The sequence below is a fragment of the Carica papaya genome, chromosome 2 (genome assembly GCF_054855325.1).
Source record: "Carica papaya isolate Zhongbai chromosome 2, ASM5485532v1, whole genome shotgun sequence".
NCBI classification, from domain to species: domain Eukaryota; kingdom Viridiplantae; phylum Streptophyta; class Magnoliopsida; order Brassicales; family Caricaceae; genus Carica; species Carica papaya.
The window spans coordinates 2,434,734-2,456,843 of NC_142310.1; the positions used below are offsets into that span (position 1 = coordinate 2,434,734).

At 33.6% G+C, this 22,110-nt stretch overlaps 2 protein-coding genes across 3 annotated transcripts; one reads left to right on the forward strand and one right to left on the reverse strand.

Annotated features, from left to right (window-relative positions):
* Positions 1–21: 21 nt before the first annotated feature.
* LOC110807124 (BRCT domain-containing DNA repair protein) lies at positions 22–6,858 on the reverse strand. The gene is made up of 9 exons (XM_022032158.2): positions 6,713–6,858; positions 6,429–6,558; positions 5,384–5,824; positions 2,106–4,333; positions 1,754–2,023; positions 1,596–1,676; positions 898–1,009; positions 745–811; positions 22–390 (listed from the first exon to the last, which is right to left on the reverse strand). Exons 2-9 carry the CDS (start codon positions 6,547–6,549, stop codon positions 291–293), a joined length of 3,420 nt encoding a protein of 1,139 aa, XP_021887850.2. The 5' UTR covers positions 6,550–6,558; positions 6,713–6,858; the 3' UTR covers positions 22–290.
* Positions 6,859–7,966: 1,108 nt separating this feature from the next.
* On the forward strand, positions 7,967–16,076 carry SUT2 (sucrose transporter 2). 2 transcript variants are annotated; one of them, XM_022032145.2, is made up of 14 exons: positions 7,967–8,709; positions 9,568–9,633; positions 11,174–11,272; positions 11,356–11,420; positions 11,510–11,594; positions 11,689–11,722; positions 11,860–11,959; positions 12,062–12,137; positions 13,408–13,764; positions 13,964–14,107; positions 14,274–14,507; positions 14,605–14,668; positions 14,756–14,799; positions 15,447–16,076. In XM_022032145.2, exons 1-14 carry the CDS (start codon positions 8,419–8,421, stop codon positions 15,615–15,617), a joined length of 1,830 nt encoding a protein of 609 aa, XP_021887837.1. In that variant the 5' UTR covers positions 7,967–8,418; the 3' UTR covers positions 15,618–16,076. The 2 variants fall into 2 exon arrangements, with proteins under 2 accessions (XP_021887837.1, XP_021887838.1); XM_022032146.2 differs by having other exon boundaries at positions 8,637–8,709; positions 11,381–11,420.
* Positions 16,077–22,110: the final 6,034 nt, after the last annotated feature.

A 22,110-nucleotide genomic window follows, 5' to 3' on the forward strand; every position in this document is an offset into this window, starting at 1 on the left:
AAAGTTAAAAGCCCCCACCGATTATACGAACAAATGAAGCTTATGCAAGCATAACAATGCCTCAGCATGTCATCTCTCTATTGGCTCTGACTAACAGATCACTGAAAAACTATAATAAATATAGAAATTCTGAAAAGGTAACTATACACAATCTTACATTCATATATTCCTTCATTCTTCATATTTAAGAAGGAAATACCTACTTAAGTTTATGACTGCATGTAGCTCACTGCGTGCCCAACACAAACCATGCCAAAGCGAGAATAAACAGCAATAGAATTGGATCGGAGCTATTTCTTATTATTTGCCACAGGAATGAACTTGCCACTTTTACTTTTTATCCAGATTGTAGACCGGGTTCTCTTAACATGATCTGCAAAAAGCCGGTACCTGCCATAAAAGATTGCATGTTCGAAGGATGATCAATGCCAAAAGTTTTAATCACCAAAGATGCACTTCAATATTTGCACAAATGATGCAAAATCTATACAGCTTCATACTATACCCTGATCAGAGTTATATTCAAGTTTTAAGATGCACAAAAGAAACAAAGTTTTTATATAACACTTCAGCAAATAGAGAACAAGGCAGAATTCCAACAGAGTAAAGATTGTGTTACTTGTCAGACTAATGAGAATGATCAGCAACCAATTATTAAGATTAATGGACAGACTGAAAACAAAATGCATCTCCCATGAAGAAAAATATTATTTTTGCACAATTACACCATATAATAATACCAACCTTTCATACTCCAGCTTCTGAGTAACAATTCCATTCAATAGCAGCTCTGAGCTATAAACTGCTGCCCCTGCAAATATGGAGCAAGCATAATTTTTATCAGTCTCTAATTAAGGATTTATTAAAAAAATGTAGAACCATATACACAATCCTAACCTCTTTCAAGGAAAGGCACACATATGTCATAATCCTCTTCACAAGACAAAACCAGAAGATCATCTAAGACTTTATCATCCTTCAGAGCAGATCTACCAATTCTCTCCACCACCTGAAAAGGATTTTACTCATAGATCAGTTCCCAAAAGAGTTTTTTCACAGAAGCTGGAGTAATTGAAAATTTTCAAGTATGACTTTCACGGAGGTGACCCGCAGCTTTAGCATAAAACAGCATAAAATCCAATATGTATAAACTTAAGATTATAGTTGTGTGGATATACAAGGAAATACGGCCTCATTTGTACCTTAATGCACCTTATTTGTACCTTAATTATGCCTTCTTTATAATCATAATTCACTAAAAATAAAGGTCAAAAAACAGAGAGCACTCCAGCACAAAGGTTTCTATGTGAGAGAAGAACAGCAGTTTGAGAAAAAGATAACAGAAGGTTGAAAGAACTAGAATCCAAAATTTAGAATCGCCAGAAAGTTATAACAGAACCCAAGGAAGTAGAACAAGACAATCAGGAAACCAAGAAAAATAATCAGCATCCAACTTGAACAAAGAAACCACCCAAAACCTTGAATGATGATATCCAGCCAATACTCCATATTATTGGAATGCGCAGATGAAAATTGCTTTGAAAACCTAAGGTGAATTAGCGAAAAAGAAGAAGGTAATTCGAGAAAAAACGTACCAGACCCTCAACTGCCCTAACCAAAGTTGAAATTGTTTCTTTACCAGGCTTCATATTTGGAGTAACCAGCACTTTTCGCCCCTGTAAAATTGTCCTACAATTAGCAAAAAGGCAGGAAAAAGAAAATCTAGCAAAAGAAACATGAAAGAACATTCTACCCGCAAGAGTGGACACTGACGTGCACATGCCAAAGAAGCAGGCATCCTAAAGCCCAAGTCCTTCTCCTTTTTCGTGTCCCTTAGTATGTAACTTTCCTCATCAATGTAAATGTTAACCTGTCCAATGCTCTCAATCCATAAAGGTGTGACTATAGGTTTGCCAGCAGCAATTGCCTCTAACATATTCCTTGTGCGCACAAATGTATCTGCTATGAAGTGGGTTGCATCCATAATGGAGGATGCTAAAGAAATTCCTAGCCGAGCCAAAATCTGTGGGAAGAAAAAATTAATGACATGTTGTTCAATCAAATTTCATGCAACCAAACAGTGCAACAGCAATAGCATATATTACCTTTTTCTGTTGCTTAATTACATCCTCATCCAAGTGGTGGCTGAACAAAACTCTAAGATTGGATAAATTTCTTCTTTTTCTAGACTCTTTCGACGAAGGCAAAGCCAGAGGCTCAGTTAGACCAGTGACTTCTTTCAAAAGGCGTGATCCTGACAGTCTCTTCTCGCATGATTTTCTAAAATATTCTTCACCCGCGCAAATGGGTGATGCAGTACTTACAGGCATCATCGAGTTAACTTGGGTAGTTTTGGTGAATGAGTTATCTGGCGTATTACATACTAAATTAGACACTTCACTATTCCCCCTTACTGATCTTTGAATCCTAGAATTGGCTTCTGTTTTTTCTTCAGATGGTAAAGAATCTAAATTACTCCTTTTAGAATGTTTTAGGACCTCAGTTTCAGTTAAAGCTGTAGATATTGTCTGCCCATTTACAGTAGAACAATTACATGCAGCATCCCCTGAATTTTCTTTTTCCAAACTTTCCTTCCTTTGTTGCAAAAGTTCTGGACGTGCATCCTGAGATAACTGCATTTTTCTTCTCATGGTTGAATCAATGTTAGAACTTATGCCATTCCTCACTGATCTTTCACATCCACCAATATCTTGTCTAATCTCTTCAGGCAGCACAGACAATTTGTGTTGAGTACCCAAGTTATCATATTTAGTAATCTTACCTGACAAATTTCGGCAAGATCTTCTACGTCTTGGATAGCTTGATACATTACCATCCTTTTCCAGTTGATTCTGCATCATGGAGTGTCTTGTTCGGTGGGCAATGGGTGAATCCTCCTGTATATGCTGGTTTTTTACTGAGCTATGTCCACTCAGTTCACTGGGGCTTTCATGTCGGCTACTCTCCGAAGCTCCTACTTTCTTTCTTTTCTTAGTTACCTTCGTAGGCATCTTCTTCATGTTTTCACTGCATTTGACAGGGAAACGGGCTTCAGCATTTGACCTAGTCCTCTTGCTTTTTGTTATTATAAGTTCAGTGCCACAGTCTACTGAATTTTTTGGACGCTTGTGAACTGACGAATCTTCCATCAACAAAGCATTAGTTCTCTTTGTTCTCTTGCAATTCCTTGGTCCAACAATGTCAGAAGGGCATAACTGCTCTCCTGACGACAGTTGCTTTCCTATTAAAGAACACTCCTGACCCACTTTGTTTTGAAGACATTGATGGACATCATTATCATTAATACTGACCATGCCCTCCCCATAAAATAAGGCTTCCATAGCTTCAGCAGCCATTTGTGTGTCAACACCAACACCTGGCATTTCAGGCATATCTGCTTTGGTGGCATTCCCACTTGATAGTCCCATTGAAGGATCAGTATTAAACTGTTCATCCAGATCACTGACAAGATTCCTTTTAGATTTCTTTCCAACAGCTTGGACACTCTTTTCACTCTCTTTTACTTTATGCAAATTTAATCTTGAATCAGAATAAGCCATTATTTTGCCATGGTCATTTAGTAGTTCTTTCTTATCCCTCAATTCACTAAGTCCTTTTCCTTTCGGCTTTTTAGGTAAGCTAATAGACTTCCATGCCCGATCTCTAAAACCCAACAAGTCTTCTTTCCTTCTGCAAAAAAAATCTCCACCTCCTTCATCCTCACAATTATCATCCCAGTCAAAAATCCCAGTTGCTGCAACAGTGGTTCTGGTACTTCTATTTTTGGCAAAGTTTTGTGCCCCCTTAGCACTAGAAAGATGTTCAGATTTTCCTCCAGCAGCCTTTCCATTGTCAACTTCCTTATCAAGTTCTGTACAATGGTCATTAATGAACTGCTCTATGAAGTTAAGTGCATTGGCCTGTGATGCCTCTCCAGGTTCTTGAGAATCAACATAACTTAAGCCTCCCAATTCTCCATCATAAGAGGGAAACTGAAGCGTGTTATCTCCTCCACCAATGTTATTATTATTGCATGGAGATCTTTCATTTTGCATAAGTGAGTCATCAGTAAAAAGCTTTCTCACTGTTTTGGTTCCAATCTTTAACCCTTTTATTGTCTCAATGCATCCTCCGAAATGAGGAAGCTGATCCACTTCCTCCCCAGCTTTGGATTCTAACCGTTTACTGTTCATGGTGCATTGATCAGAGGAATAGCAATTAGTCAGAACAGAAAAGGATCCACTGCTTGTTCCTTTTGAAGCTGCATTTCGAGCTGCTAAACCAGAGGCATGACAAGAAGCTGTGCGAACTGATGTAAAGCATGCAGCAGATCCTGAGCAAAAATAAAAACATCAGTACAAGACAAAAATCTGAAGTCCCCACAAAGATAACCAAGTTTAAAAAATACAGAAAAAGGTAACTCTCGTTTGGACATACTTAAGATGGAGGCGTTAGTCTTAGGGAGTAAATAAGTCAAATATAAGTTCTGGTGTGACCTTCAGAAAAATAAATTGTTATTATTAAAACAATCGGAAAATCAATAAATTGACACAGATCAGAAAGAAAATATCTTGAACAATACCCGCAATGATTAGTAAAATCTCACGAAGCACAAACTGGTCATAGTAAGAAAATAATGAAGAAAAATTAAAATATAGTAACAAATAATCAAAATGTCATGAAAGAAAACAGGGCTTGAGATAATATATGGTGGTTAAAGAAAACGCAATAGTCTGGAAAACAACATTTAGAAAAACACAAAAGCTCAGTGGACATCAAATTAGAATTTTATGTTTCAGTGTTTAATAAACATTCAAAATTAACGATGGATTATGCTCTTGGTACATGATTTAGCCAAAAATGAGAATTATATATTAAAAAATGAGTAGAGCAAGCACAGGTGCCAGGTTGTAATTCTGGGGTGCCTTAATCAACTGATGTTGCAGTAGACAGCTTATAGCCTGATAAATATTAAGAAATAAGGGTCAGAGGTAACTTGTTTCAATGCAAAAGTTAGAAGGAGATAATAATTTGAGCCTTATGTTTCATTGTTAATGTTAATTTCAAGAAATCTCATCCATAAAAAATAATTTTTCAAAAAAAAAAAAGAAAGATTAAACCAAGAAATTGCTATTTGTTTGAAGAAAAGGTACTAATCATCAGACCAGTTGCATACTTGTATCTTCCTCTTTTGTTTCCCAGACAACGGATAAAATGAACAGGATTGCACGGCCTTAAGTAATAAACCTAATGACTAAAAAAAGGAAATAGAATACCAGCCAATGCATAAAAAGAATTATATTGCATCAAATGATGTAATTGCTATTCATGCAACCAATGAACATAAATTTGCTAATTCCTTAGCACAAAAGAAAAAGAATACCTGTACTTTTTCTTCCATTCATCAATGAATCAGATTGCTTAGGTGTTTCCTTCTCATCATCTTCACAAGGAGAAGTATGTTGAATCTTCTCCCCGTCAGATGACAGACCATTGCCTCTTCTTGATGATCCATCATCAAAGGCCATCTCATTATCATCCAGAACTTCAGTTTCATCTGACCCTTCGCCATCACTATTGGGAATAATTTCATCATGAAACCCATCTAAATATTGTGTCTCAACATAATCCAGGTCAACCAGTACTTGAGTTTCACCAGGAAGATTCAGTAATTGGGTTTCACCAGCTAGATTAAGCATTTGGGTTTCACCAGCAAAGTCCATTACTTGAGTATCGATTGCATCTTCTACTGAAACATTATCCTCAAAAGGTATTGTGTCATGTACATAAAAATTGTCATCATCCGGAAGATTGAAAGTTTCACCTGTTCGTGTGAAGGAATCTCTCATAAGTAATTTGTAAAAAGCAACTAAAAACCAAAACTCCAAATTTCAAAACGCAAGCGAAATATCAGTGGAAGATACCTTCTGCCCATACAACCCCTCTTCCGAATAAAAAAAAAAAGAAAAAGAAAGAAAGACAAGCTGCAATGAAGAAACATTTTGTGAAAAAATACTAACAATAGCAATCACCAAATATTTGATAGGACGCCACAAGCGTTATATGTCTGAGATGATGTAGATGATTCTTAGTAGATGATGGTTAGTTACAATTGCTAGGTAGATTAGTTACAAACACGGAGAACTATTGGCTGTGAGAGGGAGAGGAAAGCCTAGTCGCAATACATTGAACGAATGAAATTAAATTATAATTCATTCTGTTTCTTCTATCTGCATCACTCTACCCCTCTGTTGTGGAACACCTCTCTAAATTCTCTTCTTTCTGTATGTCCCGTATCAAAGTTACGGAAGTACTAAATTACACACTCGCGAGCTTCAACAAAAAAAACTCCTCCTTTTAAGGCATCAAACGAGAAAATCAATGTAAAGGACATACTTTCACAAGAAGACGAAAGTATCAACTATTACCATACGGCGATAGCGGTGGAGATTGAGAATCTAACGGCTGTGTCTCGTTACGGACAGAATCGACATTTGCATTGGCTCGAATCGGACTGAGTCCAGCATTTATATCACCAGGAGGAGCCATTCGATTCAGCTGCAAATAAATAAGTGACACTCTAAATTAAATCACCGATCTCCACACCAAAGATGAAGAGTTCTGCACGTATAATTTACGACGGAAAAAGTTCGACTGCGAAATTAGGGAAATATCGTTGATGTAAATAAAGAAAAATCGATGAGAAGCATACCGCAGTGAAAGACTTTGCAGCATAGAGAGCGGAGAAGTTAGGGTTGCAGATGGCTGGACTCTGGAAAGTGGAGTAAGAGAAGAGGGAAGAGAATTTTGGAGGGAAAAATGGCAGTACCAACCGCAACCAATTTCGTGATGGTTTTAACTGCGACAATCGGAATTTACCCTGCTGATCCACGAACAGAGACTAAACCGGACCGAGCAGGCCGGTCTGAACCGAGTCACTGTATTAAAATTATTTTTTTAAGAAATTCTCAAAATTCTTTTGGAATACACAAATTAGTTAATGGAATTTATTTGTAAAATTACATTAATTTTATTTATAAGAATTGATTTTTTAATATTAGAATAATGAATTGGGTAAAAGAAAAATTAATGAGCAAATTAATCAAAATAAACTTTTATCCAATAATGAATTAAAAAGACGAGCATTATGATTCAAAATTAATATTATTATTTTTCTGATCTATACTAACAAATTATGATCGTGACAATCTAGTTTAATGATAACTGCATAAATAATAATAAAAATAAAAATAATAATAATATTATTATTAATAAAAATAAAAATAATAATATATATTGACTTAGTAAAATCAGTGTTGATGATTATAATAACTAAAGTGACATAAAAATATAATATTAATAATATTTGTGATAGTAATATCATAATATTAATAATAAATAAAAAAAGACTATTATAATATTAATAAATAGTAATAATAATAGTAATATTATAAAGAATTATATATATTTTTATTATAATATGATACTAAATATATTCAATGTAGTATTATGTCATCAAAATATTGGTAAATTAGGAAAAAAATAAAGTACCAATAGTGTTATTTATGTAAATAAGATATAAAAATGTAAAAGTATATATATATATATTATGGAAACTAAAAATATGATAAATATTAAATATTTCTTGTAAATTTTTAAAATTCAATGATATTGTCGTCACATTACTATTTTTTTTAATTCGAATTTAAATTTAATATTTTGGTCATATTTTAATAACTTATCCAATAATTATATATATATATTTTTTCAGAAAATAAAGTTTAAAACGATTAAACGACGGGGAAGTATCCAACGTAAGGCAATAGAATTTCCGACCCAAAAAAATCAGATGACGTCATTTCTTCCCAGAAATTTATTTTATAATTTATATATATTTTTTTTTTTGTTAAAGAGAAGTTATTTATATTCATATACCAAAAATATCGTCTTCGTACATCAGACGCCTGAATTTTTCCGCGTGGAAAAAACAACTTGAAGAGGAGGAGCTACGTGAAATTGACCTCACACCATTACGCTGTCGGCAAGAATCATCCCTTCTTTACCAAGCAAGCACCGCTGACCGTCCGATCTTCTCACCGTTCAACGGCTCTGATTCAATTCTCTCTCCTCCGCTATCAACGGTACAAACTAAACCCAATCAGCACAGTTGATACTGCTGCCACGTACCAGACTTGGCGGGGACTCCCATCTCCACTCTCGTCCTCCTCTCCTCGTCCGCTCAAATTGACCTGCTTAATCTTCTCCAAATCTCGGATTCTCTCATCTAATCTCGAAACCGCATCTACTAATCAATACTACGTCATTTCAGTTCCATTGCCGGATTTAATGAGAAGGTGATTCAGATTATAAACGAAAGATTGTTAGGATTATTGGTACTGAGGCGCGAGAAGCCGAGTCATGGCCGCGAAGACTGACGCGGTGTCTTTTAGGGTTCCGTACAGGAACCTGAAGAAGGAGGCGGAACTGGAAATGGCGACCGTTGTTGATGAGAATCACCACCGGATCGATCTAAATTCTCCAACGTCTTCTTCTTCCTCTTCTCCTCCGATTCCGAATGGGGACTCGATGCATGCTGGGTTAAGGTCGAAGAAATCTAGCTTGAGGATGCTCATTCTTAGTTGTACGGTCGCCGCCGGTGTTCAGTTCGGCTGGGCCTTGCAGCTCTCTCTTCTGACCCCTTACGTCCAGGTATCGTCTGATCTCTATCTGCCACTCGCTCTCACACTCCCTCGGTGTTTGTGTCTATCGCGATCGACTAATTGCTCGTGAATGTTTTGTTTTATATGCATTATTGAGATCTGTTACCGTCATGGCCTTGCAACTGAATTAAAGGAATAGAACAGTTGTTTGAGAAAGAGCTTAAGTTCGATGAATGTCGGTAACTTTATTTCATTTCATGTAGGTCATGTTTTTGAACTTATTGGCTAACATGAGTTCATCATTTAAGTGGTTTCACGATTTGCCGGGGAGGAAAATTAGTAGTTTCATGTATTCTACGAATGAATTTTAACCAGTAATGACATATATTATCATGCGCTTTTTTTACTGGATGCTCCATGGTTGTGCAGTTTCATTCATGGTGTAGCCTGAAACCCGTGGCGATAGTGTATCAAATGCTTAACTCGAGGAATTTCCCAAGAGTATTAAAACAATGATATAACTGAGAACTAATGTTCCTTAAGGGGACATTCTCCCTATCAAATTGGTAGAAGCCCCTTATCCTTTTAGCGGGAGACATGGGCACTGTGCTATGCAAATATAAATGGAAACTTTAGGTGGAAACTTTAGGGGAACAACCAAGAGGATGTTAGAGATAGTAATTTCTCAAATGCCTTTATTATGAACCCGAGTCTCTCACACAGCAAACTTGCTCTCCTATCAGAGAATATCTGTTGGAATTAGTTGATTCATCAATTTTATTTCCTTATGATAGCAAGAATAGATTAATGCAATTATTAATCTTATTGTTTATTTTGTCTTGTTTATTTTTTGAAAATCTTCTCTGAGCAGTTACCTAACTTTGATTCACTTGACTGATTAATGCAGACTCTTGGAATAGGACATGCCTTTTCTTCATTTATTTGGCTCTGTGGCCCAATTACAGGTCTTGTGGTAGGTTAAAAGCTGTTTGATTTTCTAGAACTTGCAACAAGTTAATTTATCTGAGTTGCATATAATTTTGTAGAGAGTTTCTTTGATATTACTTATTGTCATACTCTATCAAATTCTGATAGAGCATTATTGAGTATCAATATAGATTTTTAATATGCTCGTTTAAGATAACATCTGCACTGTGTTATGTTGCTAAGCCAGCATTGTTTTTTAAAATAAAAAGTATAAATTTATTAATGACGCACCAAGGGGGTGCAGTCCGTGCACAAATTTAATTACATGTTCTTTCAAAAAAAATGTTAGTAAGGCAATCCATCATATACCCAAAATTAATTACATTGCTAAGGTAGCATGTCAAGCAGCTCGTGAGAGTGGGGTGACTGGTACAACAAACCTCAAGGCCTTAGAGTTCTGTACTTGATGTTGTTTCTTCAAAAAATTTATTTATGCTTATGCTCCTGCTACAACTATAGCAGTTTACCACATTATTCGCCCTCCTTTCTGAATCTTGATTTCAAATGTGCATGTAGTTTGTAACTTTCTTGTATTATTTAATTGCATTCGATGTAAACTAATTTAATTAACTTCATTATGAACGAGATGTTTTGTGTTGTTAAAGAGGTGAGTTACAGTTGAGTTGGCTATTAGATTTGTTGTTGTCAGGGCTGAGTTTATATGTCAAATATTTTATTCTGCAATCTAATTTTGGATAAAACGTATATGATTCTTGCTCTTTGTATCTTGTATGATTTAGTAATCACTCCCTTTTTCCCCCTTATTTTACCTCGGATTAAGATCTGGCTTCGCTTCATTTATTTGTAAATATTTGTCTGATGCCATGTTTTGAAAATCTCGGACATGCTAAAATATGTTATTTAGTAAATACAAATAAGTATTTTGTTATTTTTGTGAAACCAAATCCTGAAGTAGCTTGATGGTTTTGTCTTCTTCGTCAATAATCAACCAAATGCTTCATATTGGGAAAAAAATATCAGTATATGCATCTCAAAAGGCATTAAGCAACTTCTCTGCAAGAAGTCTGACTTTTGTCTTTTACTTTATTGTGAGGATAAGTGGTGTATAATATGGTGAAGTATTTATACTTCATAGTTAGTTAATACACAAATTATTAACACTTTCAGGAGTTCATTAAAATAAAAGCACTTCCATCTTTTTCCATATTAATCAGTACGGATCATTTTAAAATTTGTTCATTTAATTACACCACATCTCATTCTGTCTACGAGATTATGATTGTATATGGCAACTTGAGTTGAATGTGTTTTGAGTATTAACTGAAGATGGTTTGTTAATCTTTCCCTTTTTCTTTAATGGAAATTTGAAGGAAATAATGAAATGTGAAGTTGTTGATTGCACCTGATTCATAATTTTTTCATATATCATATCCAAAATGGCTATTCTCTTGGTTATTCATGTGATGGCAAAGTATATGGCTGATTATAAAAAAAATGTTTGACCCGCATATCATCTGCGTGATTTATGTTAAATTAGCCTGATCTAATTGCTTTTTGGATTTTAGGTACAACCTTGTGTTGGTATTTGGAGTGATAAATGCTCTTCAAAGTATGGAAGGAGACGACCATTTATTCTTGCAGGGTCTCTGATGATCTCACTTTCTGTAAGCATGAGTGAACTTAACTTTTCATTTGAAATATGCTCTGCATAGTGTTTATACTGGCTAAACAAAGTCTTGCAATTTAGGTGATAATAATCGGGTTTTCTGCAGACATTGGATATCTATTGGGAGATACAAAGGAGCATTGCAGGTTTCTGTTATCCTCTCTCTAACCTCGCCTGATTTCCTTTCATTGAATGTTTCAGATTCAAATTGATATACTTTAATATCTAAATGCAGCACTTTCAAAGGTACTCGTACTAGGGCAGCTTTTATTTTTGTCATTGGCTTCTGGATGCTGGATCTTGCAAATAATACAGTGCAGGTAAAAATATCCATTCTGTTGTGACTGCATTAGACCAGTGCTGTTGACCACCATATCTTTTTATTAGCAGTTATGAAGCTTATACTTTTTTCAGGGACCAGCTCGCGCGCTTCTAGCTGATCTATCAGGTGAGCACCCCTTCTTTCTCCCATCAAATTTCTATTTGGACCAGGTCAAATGTCTTCTTATTTCACTTAATTATGGATTTCAAAAACTGTATGCATATTTATAAAAGAATGACAAGATGCGTATGACTATTTCTTAGGTTCTGATCAACGCAATGCGGCAAATGCTATATTCTGCTCATGGATGGCTGCTGGAAACATTCTAGGATTTTCTGCTGGTGCTAATGGAAATTGGCACAGGTGGAACTCGTGCTTTTCTCATAATATGGTGTTTCTTGGGTACATGTGCCTGTGGTTAGAATTTTTGGTGATTGATTTGTCTCAAACTTGTTTCTGAAATAGATGGTTTCCGTTCCTGAAGAGTAGAGCTTGCTGTGAAGCCTGTGGCAACCTTAAGGCAGCATTTCTTGTTGCAGTGGTGGGTAATGTCCATTAGTTTTCTTTAATCAAAACAAGTAAATTGAAATTTCATACTTTTGTGCTTGCATGGATCTTTCTAGTGTCTATAATAAGACTCCATTGAGGGTAAGTAGTACATTAGTTTTCAATCACATGACACTGTGTTCAATATTGTGGAATATTAAGGGTTCTTTATGATTTATTTCTTGGAAAGTAAACATCACTTACGTCTGGTTGTTTTTGCTATAATTGAACCGGAAATCATGTCCATGCTGTTTATACTGTCCACCTGCTACTTTTAGAATTTTCTATCCATAAGTTTGTTGCCATCATGTTCAATTTCTTGTTGTTAACCCATACTTTCTGCTAAGATGACTAGAACTATGTTAGTTCTCTTGATATCTTTGGTGAGGGATGGAGATCGGGAGACCTTTTGGTTCATAGTTTACTTGATAGTACTTATGTGGTCCCCTGGTGACTGATTAAAGACATCATTTTCATTTACTAGGGCTCTAGCCAAATGGTCATGTACTGGCCTCTTCATGGCTCTAGACCTGCTTTCTGTTTTCTTCCCTGTTTGAGTATCTCTTTATTTCATTCAGTTGATTTTTCAAGTGGAACTTTTGATTAATGCCCTTTCTTTTGTGGAATTTAATCAAGGAAGCTAGCATAGCATATTGAAAAGATACTTTGACATTTTTCTATGTAAGATGTATATACATATATATATATATATTTGAGATAAAAAGTGTGAAGTGTGTATTGACAAGGTACCAAAAGGGGGTGCCAGCCCATGTACAAAAATATATATATTTTAATGATACTCAACAATTTCTCTATTCATATAACCATTAAATGCTAATTCACCATCCTCACCAGTTATATATACAATTGGAAAATCTGATTCATAGTTTGATTGGTATCCATGGTTTTTAAAATTTTTAGAAATGGTGGTTGTTTTGCTAAGTCAAATTTATGACTGATAAAATCTTAAATAAAATTATTTTTTGAAGAGGAATTAGATGTTGAGATGGTAGAATAAAAACATTTTGATAGGAATTTAATAACCCATGAATGTCAATTCAGCTATAAATTGGATGCTCCGATTGAATATACAATTGGAGAGGATTAAAATCTGTCTTTAGCCTGAGGTACTCCATCTTTTTGTAAAAGGATTAAGATGTTTCACATTTGTCTCTTTGTTCAATTGAGAGTTCTGATTATTGCCATTTTCTGTTGATGGGTAGATCCTTTTCTAATTTGTGTAAATGTAATTGGTGCTTTTCCAGGTATTCCTCACTTTATGTACTCTTGTGACTATATATTTTGCGGATGAGGTTCCGCTATCTGCAAATCTCTCAAAAAATTTATCAGATTCTGCTCCGTTGTTAGATGATTGTCCAAAAAATAGTGTAGATATTTCAAAATCTACACATGGTATGCAAGTTGATGCCAGTGCTAATGGAAACAATCCTGGGAGCAACTATGAACAAGATATAAGTCTAAGGCAGGTCAACTCAACAATTGAAGGTCAAAATGGAGATTTCAATGATGGACCTGGAGCTGTAATTGTCAATTTCTTGACCAGTTTAAGGCATTTACCACCGGCTATGCATCCAGTGTTAATTGTTATGGCTTTTAGCTGGGTAAGTGCTTGAATCGTTGTGCATTAGCAATTTGTTACAAAAATTCCATGGTGCCTTTGAAGTGGCTGATGATTGTTTTTGCTTATACACCTGTTATTAAATTCTCTGGAGAATGGTTCCAACTGGGAGCTTCTTTTAACTTTTCTTTTTCACTTTGTATTTCTCCTGTTTTCATTTGGGACCATGATTTTACATGCAGCTGTCCTGGTTCCCCTTCTTTCTTTTTGATACGGATTGGATGGGAAGAGAAGTTTATCATGGTGATCCAAAAGGCAATTCTTCAGAAGTGAAACTGTATGATCAAGGTGTTCGAGAAGGTGCATTTGGTTTGCTATTGAATTCAGTAAGAATCAGTTTGGCCATTAATAGTTTAAGCTTATCTAGAAATCTGTTACACTTAATTCAAACTAAAATCAGGACAATGAAAATTTGTGAAGTATTCCTTTCTTTTGAATAATTTTTTTTAAAATCTTCCCACATGTTAATTTTGTTTTCATCATGTCTTGTAGGTTGTTCTTGGCATTAGTTCATTCTTCATTGAACCAATGTGTCAGCGGCTGGGTGCCAGAGTTGTTTGGGCAATTAGCAATTTCATTGTCTTTGCCTGCATGGCGAGCACGGCTGTAATTAGTTTGATATCTGTGGAAGAATATTCCAAAGGGATTGAACATGTAATTGGAGGGAATGGAGTAATAAAGATCGCTTCCTTGGTTTTATTTGCTCTTCTTGGCTTTCCTCTCTCTGTATGTATCAGTTTTTCTTCAATGAATCTGTGTTAATCTGTATCAATTCAGATAAGAAGCCATTTTGCTTTAACTGTTTTCTGTTTCGTTTGTACAGATTACTTATAGTGTACCCTTTTCTGTCACGGCAGAGGTCACGGCTGATTCAGGTGGTGGCCAAGGTTGGTACCAAACATTTTTTATCCAACAATTCTTTGTACATTACATGGTTTTGGCAAATTGATTGGAGTGACTTTATGACATTGCAGGATTGGCTATAGGAGTTCTGAATCTTGCAATAGTTATTCCACAAGTATGTATATTTAGCATTTTCATAAGTATCTGGTATGCAAATTTTCTAATGTTTCCTTGTTTGAATGAAGGCCTTGCACTTAATAAACACATCTATCAATCCTTTCAAATTCCCCTCATAGAACAGTCGAGCTGTTTAGTTATACATGCTTAGTTCATTTTTAGTTCATTTGTTGACATAATTGGAATTGTATATGCTAGACAATTGAATAGATCCCCATGTTCATAATCTTTTACTGATTCTGGAATAAACAAAGGCTCAAATTTTTCATGTTAATTTTCTGGATACCAGGGCCATAGACCCATTTTGTGCCCTTGATTGGAAAAGACTTCCTTTCAGGTCATTATTTTTAACTGGTTATTAGTTTTGCATAATATCCCCAAGAACCTGTTCTGTTTTTTCTTCTCCCCCCTCCTAATCACAGTTTTGCCTGCAAAAAGATCAGGAATTCTCCTGCTTCTATATTCTTATGACCCTTGTCATATCTTACTGGTGCGCATCAGAAGTAGAAGCATCATTGACGAGGAAGGAAAATTAAATAGATTATTCTACCGTTTCTTTTTCTCTCCCTGGTGAAAGATGGTCTGCTTGCTTATAGGATGTTTTTTCAGTTAAAGCTGATTTCATTCATGTGTTTTTTTGTTTAGATGATTGTGTCTCTTGGTGCGGGTCCATGGGATGCTCTATTTGGTGGTGGAAATATTCCTGCATTTGTTTTGGCAGCCTTCTGTGCCCTCGCAGCTGGCATTATTGCAATCCTCAAGCTGCCAACTCTTTCCAGCGGTTCATTCAAGTCATCTGGCTTTCACTTTGGTTAAAGGCAAACAACTTGTCATTACGGCAAGAAGCATGTTGTATAAGGTGGTCGGTATCCCCGTGAAATGCCTGGGCAATACACCTTCGGAGAGTGGCGCTATTCATATGCATACAAATATTTCATATCAAAAGCTCTATGCATTACATATTCAATTCATTAATTTTTTCCCCACTTGTGGGCATCTGTAGCTAGTTTAGAGTGTAACATGCATTATATTGGAAGGCGTAAAGAATGACCGAGTATAATTGCTAGCTCTACAATTTTTTAGAAGATTTGAGTTTTTCACTTGAAGTTATACGGGATATATTATTCTCATAGCTTTGTAACAATTATTGCTTGTGGATCATCTGATTCTTATCATACCCATGTATGAAGTGAAACATTTAACAGTTGCCATATGGATTGATCCTGTATTCCGACAGCCTCTTTCAAATCTACTCGGTGGTTTTTGCTTTTCTTACATTCAATATTATCTGTAATTTAATTTACATATTTTTCTGATTAAATTAATGATGAATTTGTAAGTACGTTTTGCGTAATTTCTAGATTTGTTTGAAATAAATAAAGGGCAGAATTTCTTTTATATTTTAAAATATATGTGATATGAAATTGGTAGGACATTTATAAGTAGGTTGTAAAGTTGATTGGATTGAATAGGTTAATAAAGATGGTGGAAGATGCATGTATGATGGATGGTTGGCAGGGGCCATGGTGGGGTTGGGTGTAATCTAAAAGTGATACCAGAAAGGGTTGACATGCTCCCCCCCTCCTCCCCGATTGATTTACACAACGCTCAAGTTGAAGTTTGGAAGAAGAAGATGAAGAAGAAGAAGAAGAAGAGAAACAAATTTGCCACCACCACATATTTCAAACGTAATTGGTGGAAAAAGCAGAGAGAGAGAGAAAGTCGTCACTTAAAATTGACAGTACATATACATATATATATATATATATGTATGTATATATTGTTGGGACAAAAATAAACTCAAAGAAAAATAGAAAATAAACAAATTTTTTTTAGCTAATTGACTAATTTTTAAATAAACAAATTATAACCAAAAAAAAAAAATTAATACAAATAAAAATTTATCATAATTTTAAATGATATGAATAATTCATATAGATAAAATTCATCACTTATTATTTTTATAAATATTAAATAAAATTTTTATAGACAAAATTTATCACTTATTAATTTTTTTTATGGAATACATAATTTAAATTAATTAAAATTCTAATAAAGGATAATACTAAATTTGTTTAACATATATATATATATATATGTATATGTATATTGGACCCGTTTATTCTTTTTTGGGAAAATAGACACTACGCCAACTTGTGATTTGTGATTTCAATTTTGAACTTACCCACTGCAATTTAAATACATTATATATATACATATATATGTTGTGATTTATAGTTTGAAATTCCATTTTTTTTTTTGGTTTATAAAAATATATAAATATATAGTTTGTGATGATGATGATGATGATGATGAGGATGAGGAGAACAAAGCGTGGGTAAAAGAAGGCGAATCCAAAGAGGAGTTGGGTTAATTTGGAGGCCCACCGCCCTTGACAAACCCACGAGCTCAAATTTTTCATTAACAAAACATAACTCAACCGGTTGTTCATACATCATAGTCATCCCCCCATATACATATATATATATATATATATATACACACATATATATTATTTTTAAATATGAATAATAAATATTTATATTTAAAAGAAGAAGAAGAAGAAGAGAGAATGACTTCTAGCATGAGAAGAGGGCACATGGGATCAGTCTAAGCTGTGCTCACCTCAAGCAATGTGGGATGTGGATATCAAGCCTTAATTCAGTCTCTCCTTATCTTAAACTTCTTTTTTGTTTCTTAATTCCCAAAATATACATACACAATATATATATATATATATATTTAGATATAGATAACGAGGACATACGATATATATGTGGGGGAAAATTTAAAAAAATAAGATAATTTTAGGTAAATTTTATTAAAAATTAGAGAAAGAACGAGAAAAAAAACTAATATAAAGATTTAATTTTTTTAAAATTGTGTTTATTACTATAAATCTTCGAATACATGAATATATATATAAATTCTAATACAATTTTTAAATTTCTAATACACAAGTTATAATTACTCCAATATGTGAACTATAATTAAATTTAATATACGAATTATAATTAAACATAACGCATGAATAATTTATATTTAATTTAACTTTTTTGAGAAGATAAAGAGTTTAAAATTTATAAATTATTATTTTTAATAATATATATATATATATATATTTCTATATGTATGTAACAGATTTCAAGTAACATGGATTTCCACCCCATTCCAATGGCAAACCCTTCAGCTTCCAACTAATAAACTCGTGTGGTGGTCTCAGTGTCTCAGCCTTTGCTTGTCCCTTCGCCTTTCTCCTCCGCCCCCCCTCCAAAATAATATTTAATTTGATTCTTAAAATATTTAAATTGCTTGGGTCTACACAGATCATGATGATGATATGATGATGATGATGATGATGATGATAAGCAGATTGATGGGGCCCGCATGGGCTTGTAGATACATCCCCGGTGTATAATCATTTCCTGCAGATACATGCCCATCAAAACTCCCATTTCCCACTTATATTTTCATAACTCCCTCTCCCTCTCCCCATCCCATGCATGCACTCATCTCTTTAATTCCAATACCCTTCACCTTATACACACACACACACACATACACATATATTACCTACTTCTATGTATGTGTATGCCCAATTGCATGTACACATACCGTGATATGGGAGAGAAGGAGATTGAGAAGAATTAATATAAGAGTTTGTGGGATAAATGTTATTAACATAAAGTTGGTACATATATGTGTGTGTGTGTATATATATCTATAGGTTAGATTGGTGAGGGTGGAAGTGCATGGGAAGATAGAATCATGGCATGCCTTGAAATCTAACATTGAATATAATATATGTCATCAGCATAAGAAAACGGGCAACCCATTACATCATCTGGCTAAGAATGTATTATGTACGTGGGTGGGTGAGTTAGCCATGCATGTTTTGGGGCCAGGTGTGTTGGATACCTGAATTCTTTCAATGGGCCCTCCCCTGTATGCTTTATTAATTGCTCCATCCTATGAACCGAACTTCTTCTGAACATATATATATATATATATACACAAACAAATACACATGTATATATATAAATGTATGTATAGATTGCAAATTCAATAGTGAAACTCTTGGTAATTCTTGGCTTGCTAACCTAGCTAACTAGTGTTTGTTTTCCTCTCTACAGATGGTCGTAGATTCTCTCTCTTTTTACTCTTTAAAGTGGAAAGTTGAAAGTACAATTAAGATTCATGAATATACAATAACTTCACCATCTCATCTTATATATATACTTCTCAAAGCCCCCCACAAATCAAATTGCACCCTTTACTAGTAGTAGCTGACGAGCTAGTAATATATATATATATATATATATATGTGTGTGTGTGTGTATATGCAGGTTAAAAATATGGTATATGTATAGATTGGAGGCGAATTTAATTCTTGAACGTAGCTTCTCCCATTTGTGTAAAAAATTTTCGTTCGTGTATTGATGTTTCATTATGGTCTTTTGGTGGATTGAGGGACAAAATCATGGTGGAATATGAAATTGATTCTCAAACCTTATTTTCTTCCATCTATTTAGTAACTCTCATTTTCCAAACCTCAAGTTTATTTGGAAAAGTGTGAAAGGTTAGTACAAGGGTTGAATTAGAATAGCACATGGTTTCGGATGTGAATATCATGATTGACAAATCTAAAATTCTCTTCCTAAGAAATTAGGAATTATGCTTGCATTTATATCTAAGTGAAATATACGTATGTGTATTAATGTGTATGCGTATCTATGTACAGATATGTAACACGCACAAAAAAACAGTGTCCTTATTTTGAACTTATCATGGCTGAGGAGCATATTTTGCAAATCAATTCATAAAGTCAAAATAAAATATATCGTGCAACAATTTCAAAAGAAAGATAAACTCAACAATCATTCATTATGAGGTATCAAATAATTATCATTTTGAGACTTTAATTAAGCATTAATCAGACAAAATAAGAGAATCGAGAATTCAAAAAAATGTCAAAAATCTTTAATGAAGGGAAGCGTTGATATTCTCCATAGAGATAAAATTTCTATCAGATAATATGATAATAAGAAAATTACTATAAAATTAAGGTGCTAAATACAAAAAATTATTTTTTAATCTTTTTCACTACCTTCACATTTAATGTTTTTCAAATTCATCAGAACTTTATTAAACTCATCAAGATGTTCGTATTAGATATCTCTTCGCTCATGTAAAGAGTATAAAATTATTATTTTAAATGCATGTAGTTTATATGCAACTTGGCCATGTAAAAGCGCCTTAGCTTCAACTAAAAACTTTGGGGTTGAATTTTACTCTTGAATCTCTCATAAGTTTATATTTAAAATTGAGAGTTGAATTGCACGTATGTATGTTTTATCATATCTTTTTATTTTTTTTATTAAAGGGTATGACAATATCTCCTTGCATTCCATACCTTTAGAAGTTTTATTGGACAAACATGACATATGGTTTGTAAAGTGTGAGGCTTTTCAGTATGTGTTTTGCAAACCCAATTAGACCTATAGCACCTCATGGAGCACAAAACATACAAACATTATATGAAAGAGGGTAATAAGCTTTGAAGCGGCTTATATGTCAACACTATGTAAATAAACGAAGTAATTGTCTTGTCCAAACTGGAACATTGTTTAGCTTTTTAACTAAATAATTATTAGAGTATAAATAATCAATTGATTCTCTTTTTATCAACTTAAATTTTTGAGGTAATTTATTTATTTTTTATTTTACGAGTAATATTGTAGTACTCTATTAATAAGAAAAAGATGTTTACGTTAGTTAGCATGTGGTGATAAGATATTAATTAGTCCCTCGTAAGTGATAAATTCAAGTGAAAAGTATACGATTCAAAATTGAAGAAAATATTTTACAACTAAAGATGGTTCATACTTGTCACTTTTAAGCTTGATTTGTTACCATTGTTCCATTTCGACACCTCAAGGACATATATACCCCTCAGCCCAATCTTTAAACCATAAACTTTTTTTCCTATTTAACACATATCAACTCTTACCCTTGGTTGTATCCTCACTGCTCGCCTAGATCTTAATGTCCCTAATTCCCTATTAATCTAGTGAAACGAGTATTAATCCCTTATTCGTAAGATCCTTGCAACAATCCCTTATTCATCCCATTTTAGTCTAGGTGTTTAAAGTAATAAAAGTAAGTCGGCTGCATCATCAACCATTGCCCTACCTTTTATGTCTCTAATTCTCTATTAGTCTAGTGAGAGGTGTATTGATTCTCCATCTTTACCATCTCTGCAATAATCACTCACCCATAGAGATGAGCACGAGATGTGGTTATATCCATTCTTATACTTGTCTCACTAATAAAAATATATAAATTTTATACATGCATTATATTTGAAGGAGATAAGAGATTATTCACCTATAATTGTCTCTATGGGCAGAATTTTTCACCCGTCATCTATCTCATTTACTTTTTAAAAAAAAAATTAAAGGAAATTGTAAATATTTAAATATAATCTACTTAATAATAAATGTAAAATAATATTACATATATAACATTAAATATTTAGTAATAGAAATTTGATTAATTTAAAAAAAATAAAAATTAAAAAGAATTATCCTATATATATAGGGGGATGGTGTAGGTTGATATCGAGACGAGTATATCATTAAATTTATATTCATCTTATATCCATTTCGACTTTATAATTTTTTATCTATATCTGATTCATATCCTGTTAATTACAAATTTTTAATTGCTTTATCCAGAATGGTTGGTGCAGGTTAGCACGTAACATGCTCATATGCCTATATCCGCTCATCCCTCCCATTTTAGTATGATTCATCATACCAACCTAGCTTGCGAGAAAATTATGCACGAGAAAATATTCTAAATATGTTTAACTATCATTTAAAGTTGGAAGTGAACAAAAATCAACCGAAAACATAAAAAAATTAGACTGATTAAGGATATCATTTCAATTTATTGAGGTTCTTTTTTTTTTTTTTTGGTAAATCGGTTAAAAATTGAAAAATCAACATCTTAATCGATTTAGATTTGGTTCTAAATTTTAAAAAATGAACCGACCAAAACATCGACTAATGTTTTTAGTTTTTTTTTAATTAATAATTATATTGATATTACATTAATAACTATATATACTAGTTTTATGAAATTAATAATTATATATATATACCCATTTACTATATGATACACATAATTAATTAATATATTTTATTAATTTACTTTCAATTTATTCAGTTATTAACCGAATCGGCCGAATGCTCAATCCTACCAAAAATCATATTAATTTTGTATTTATTAAAATAAACTCGAATTT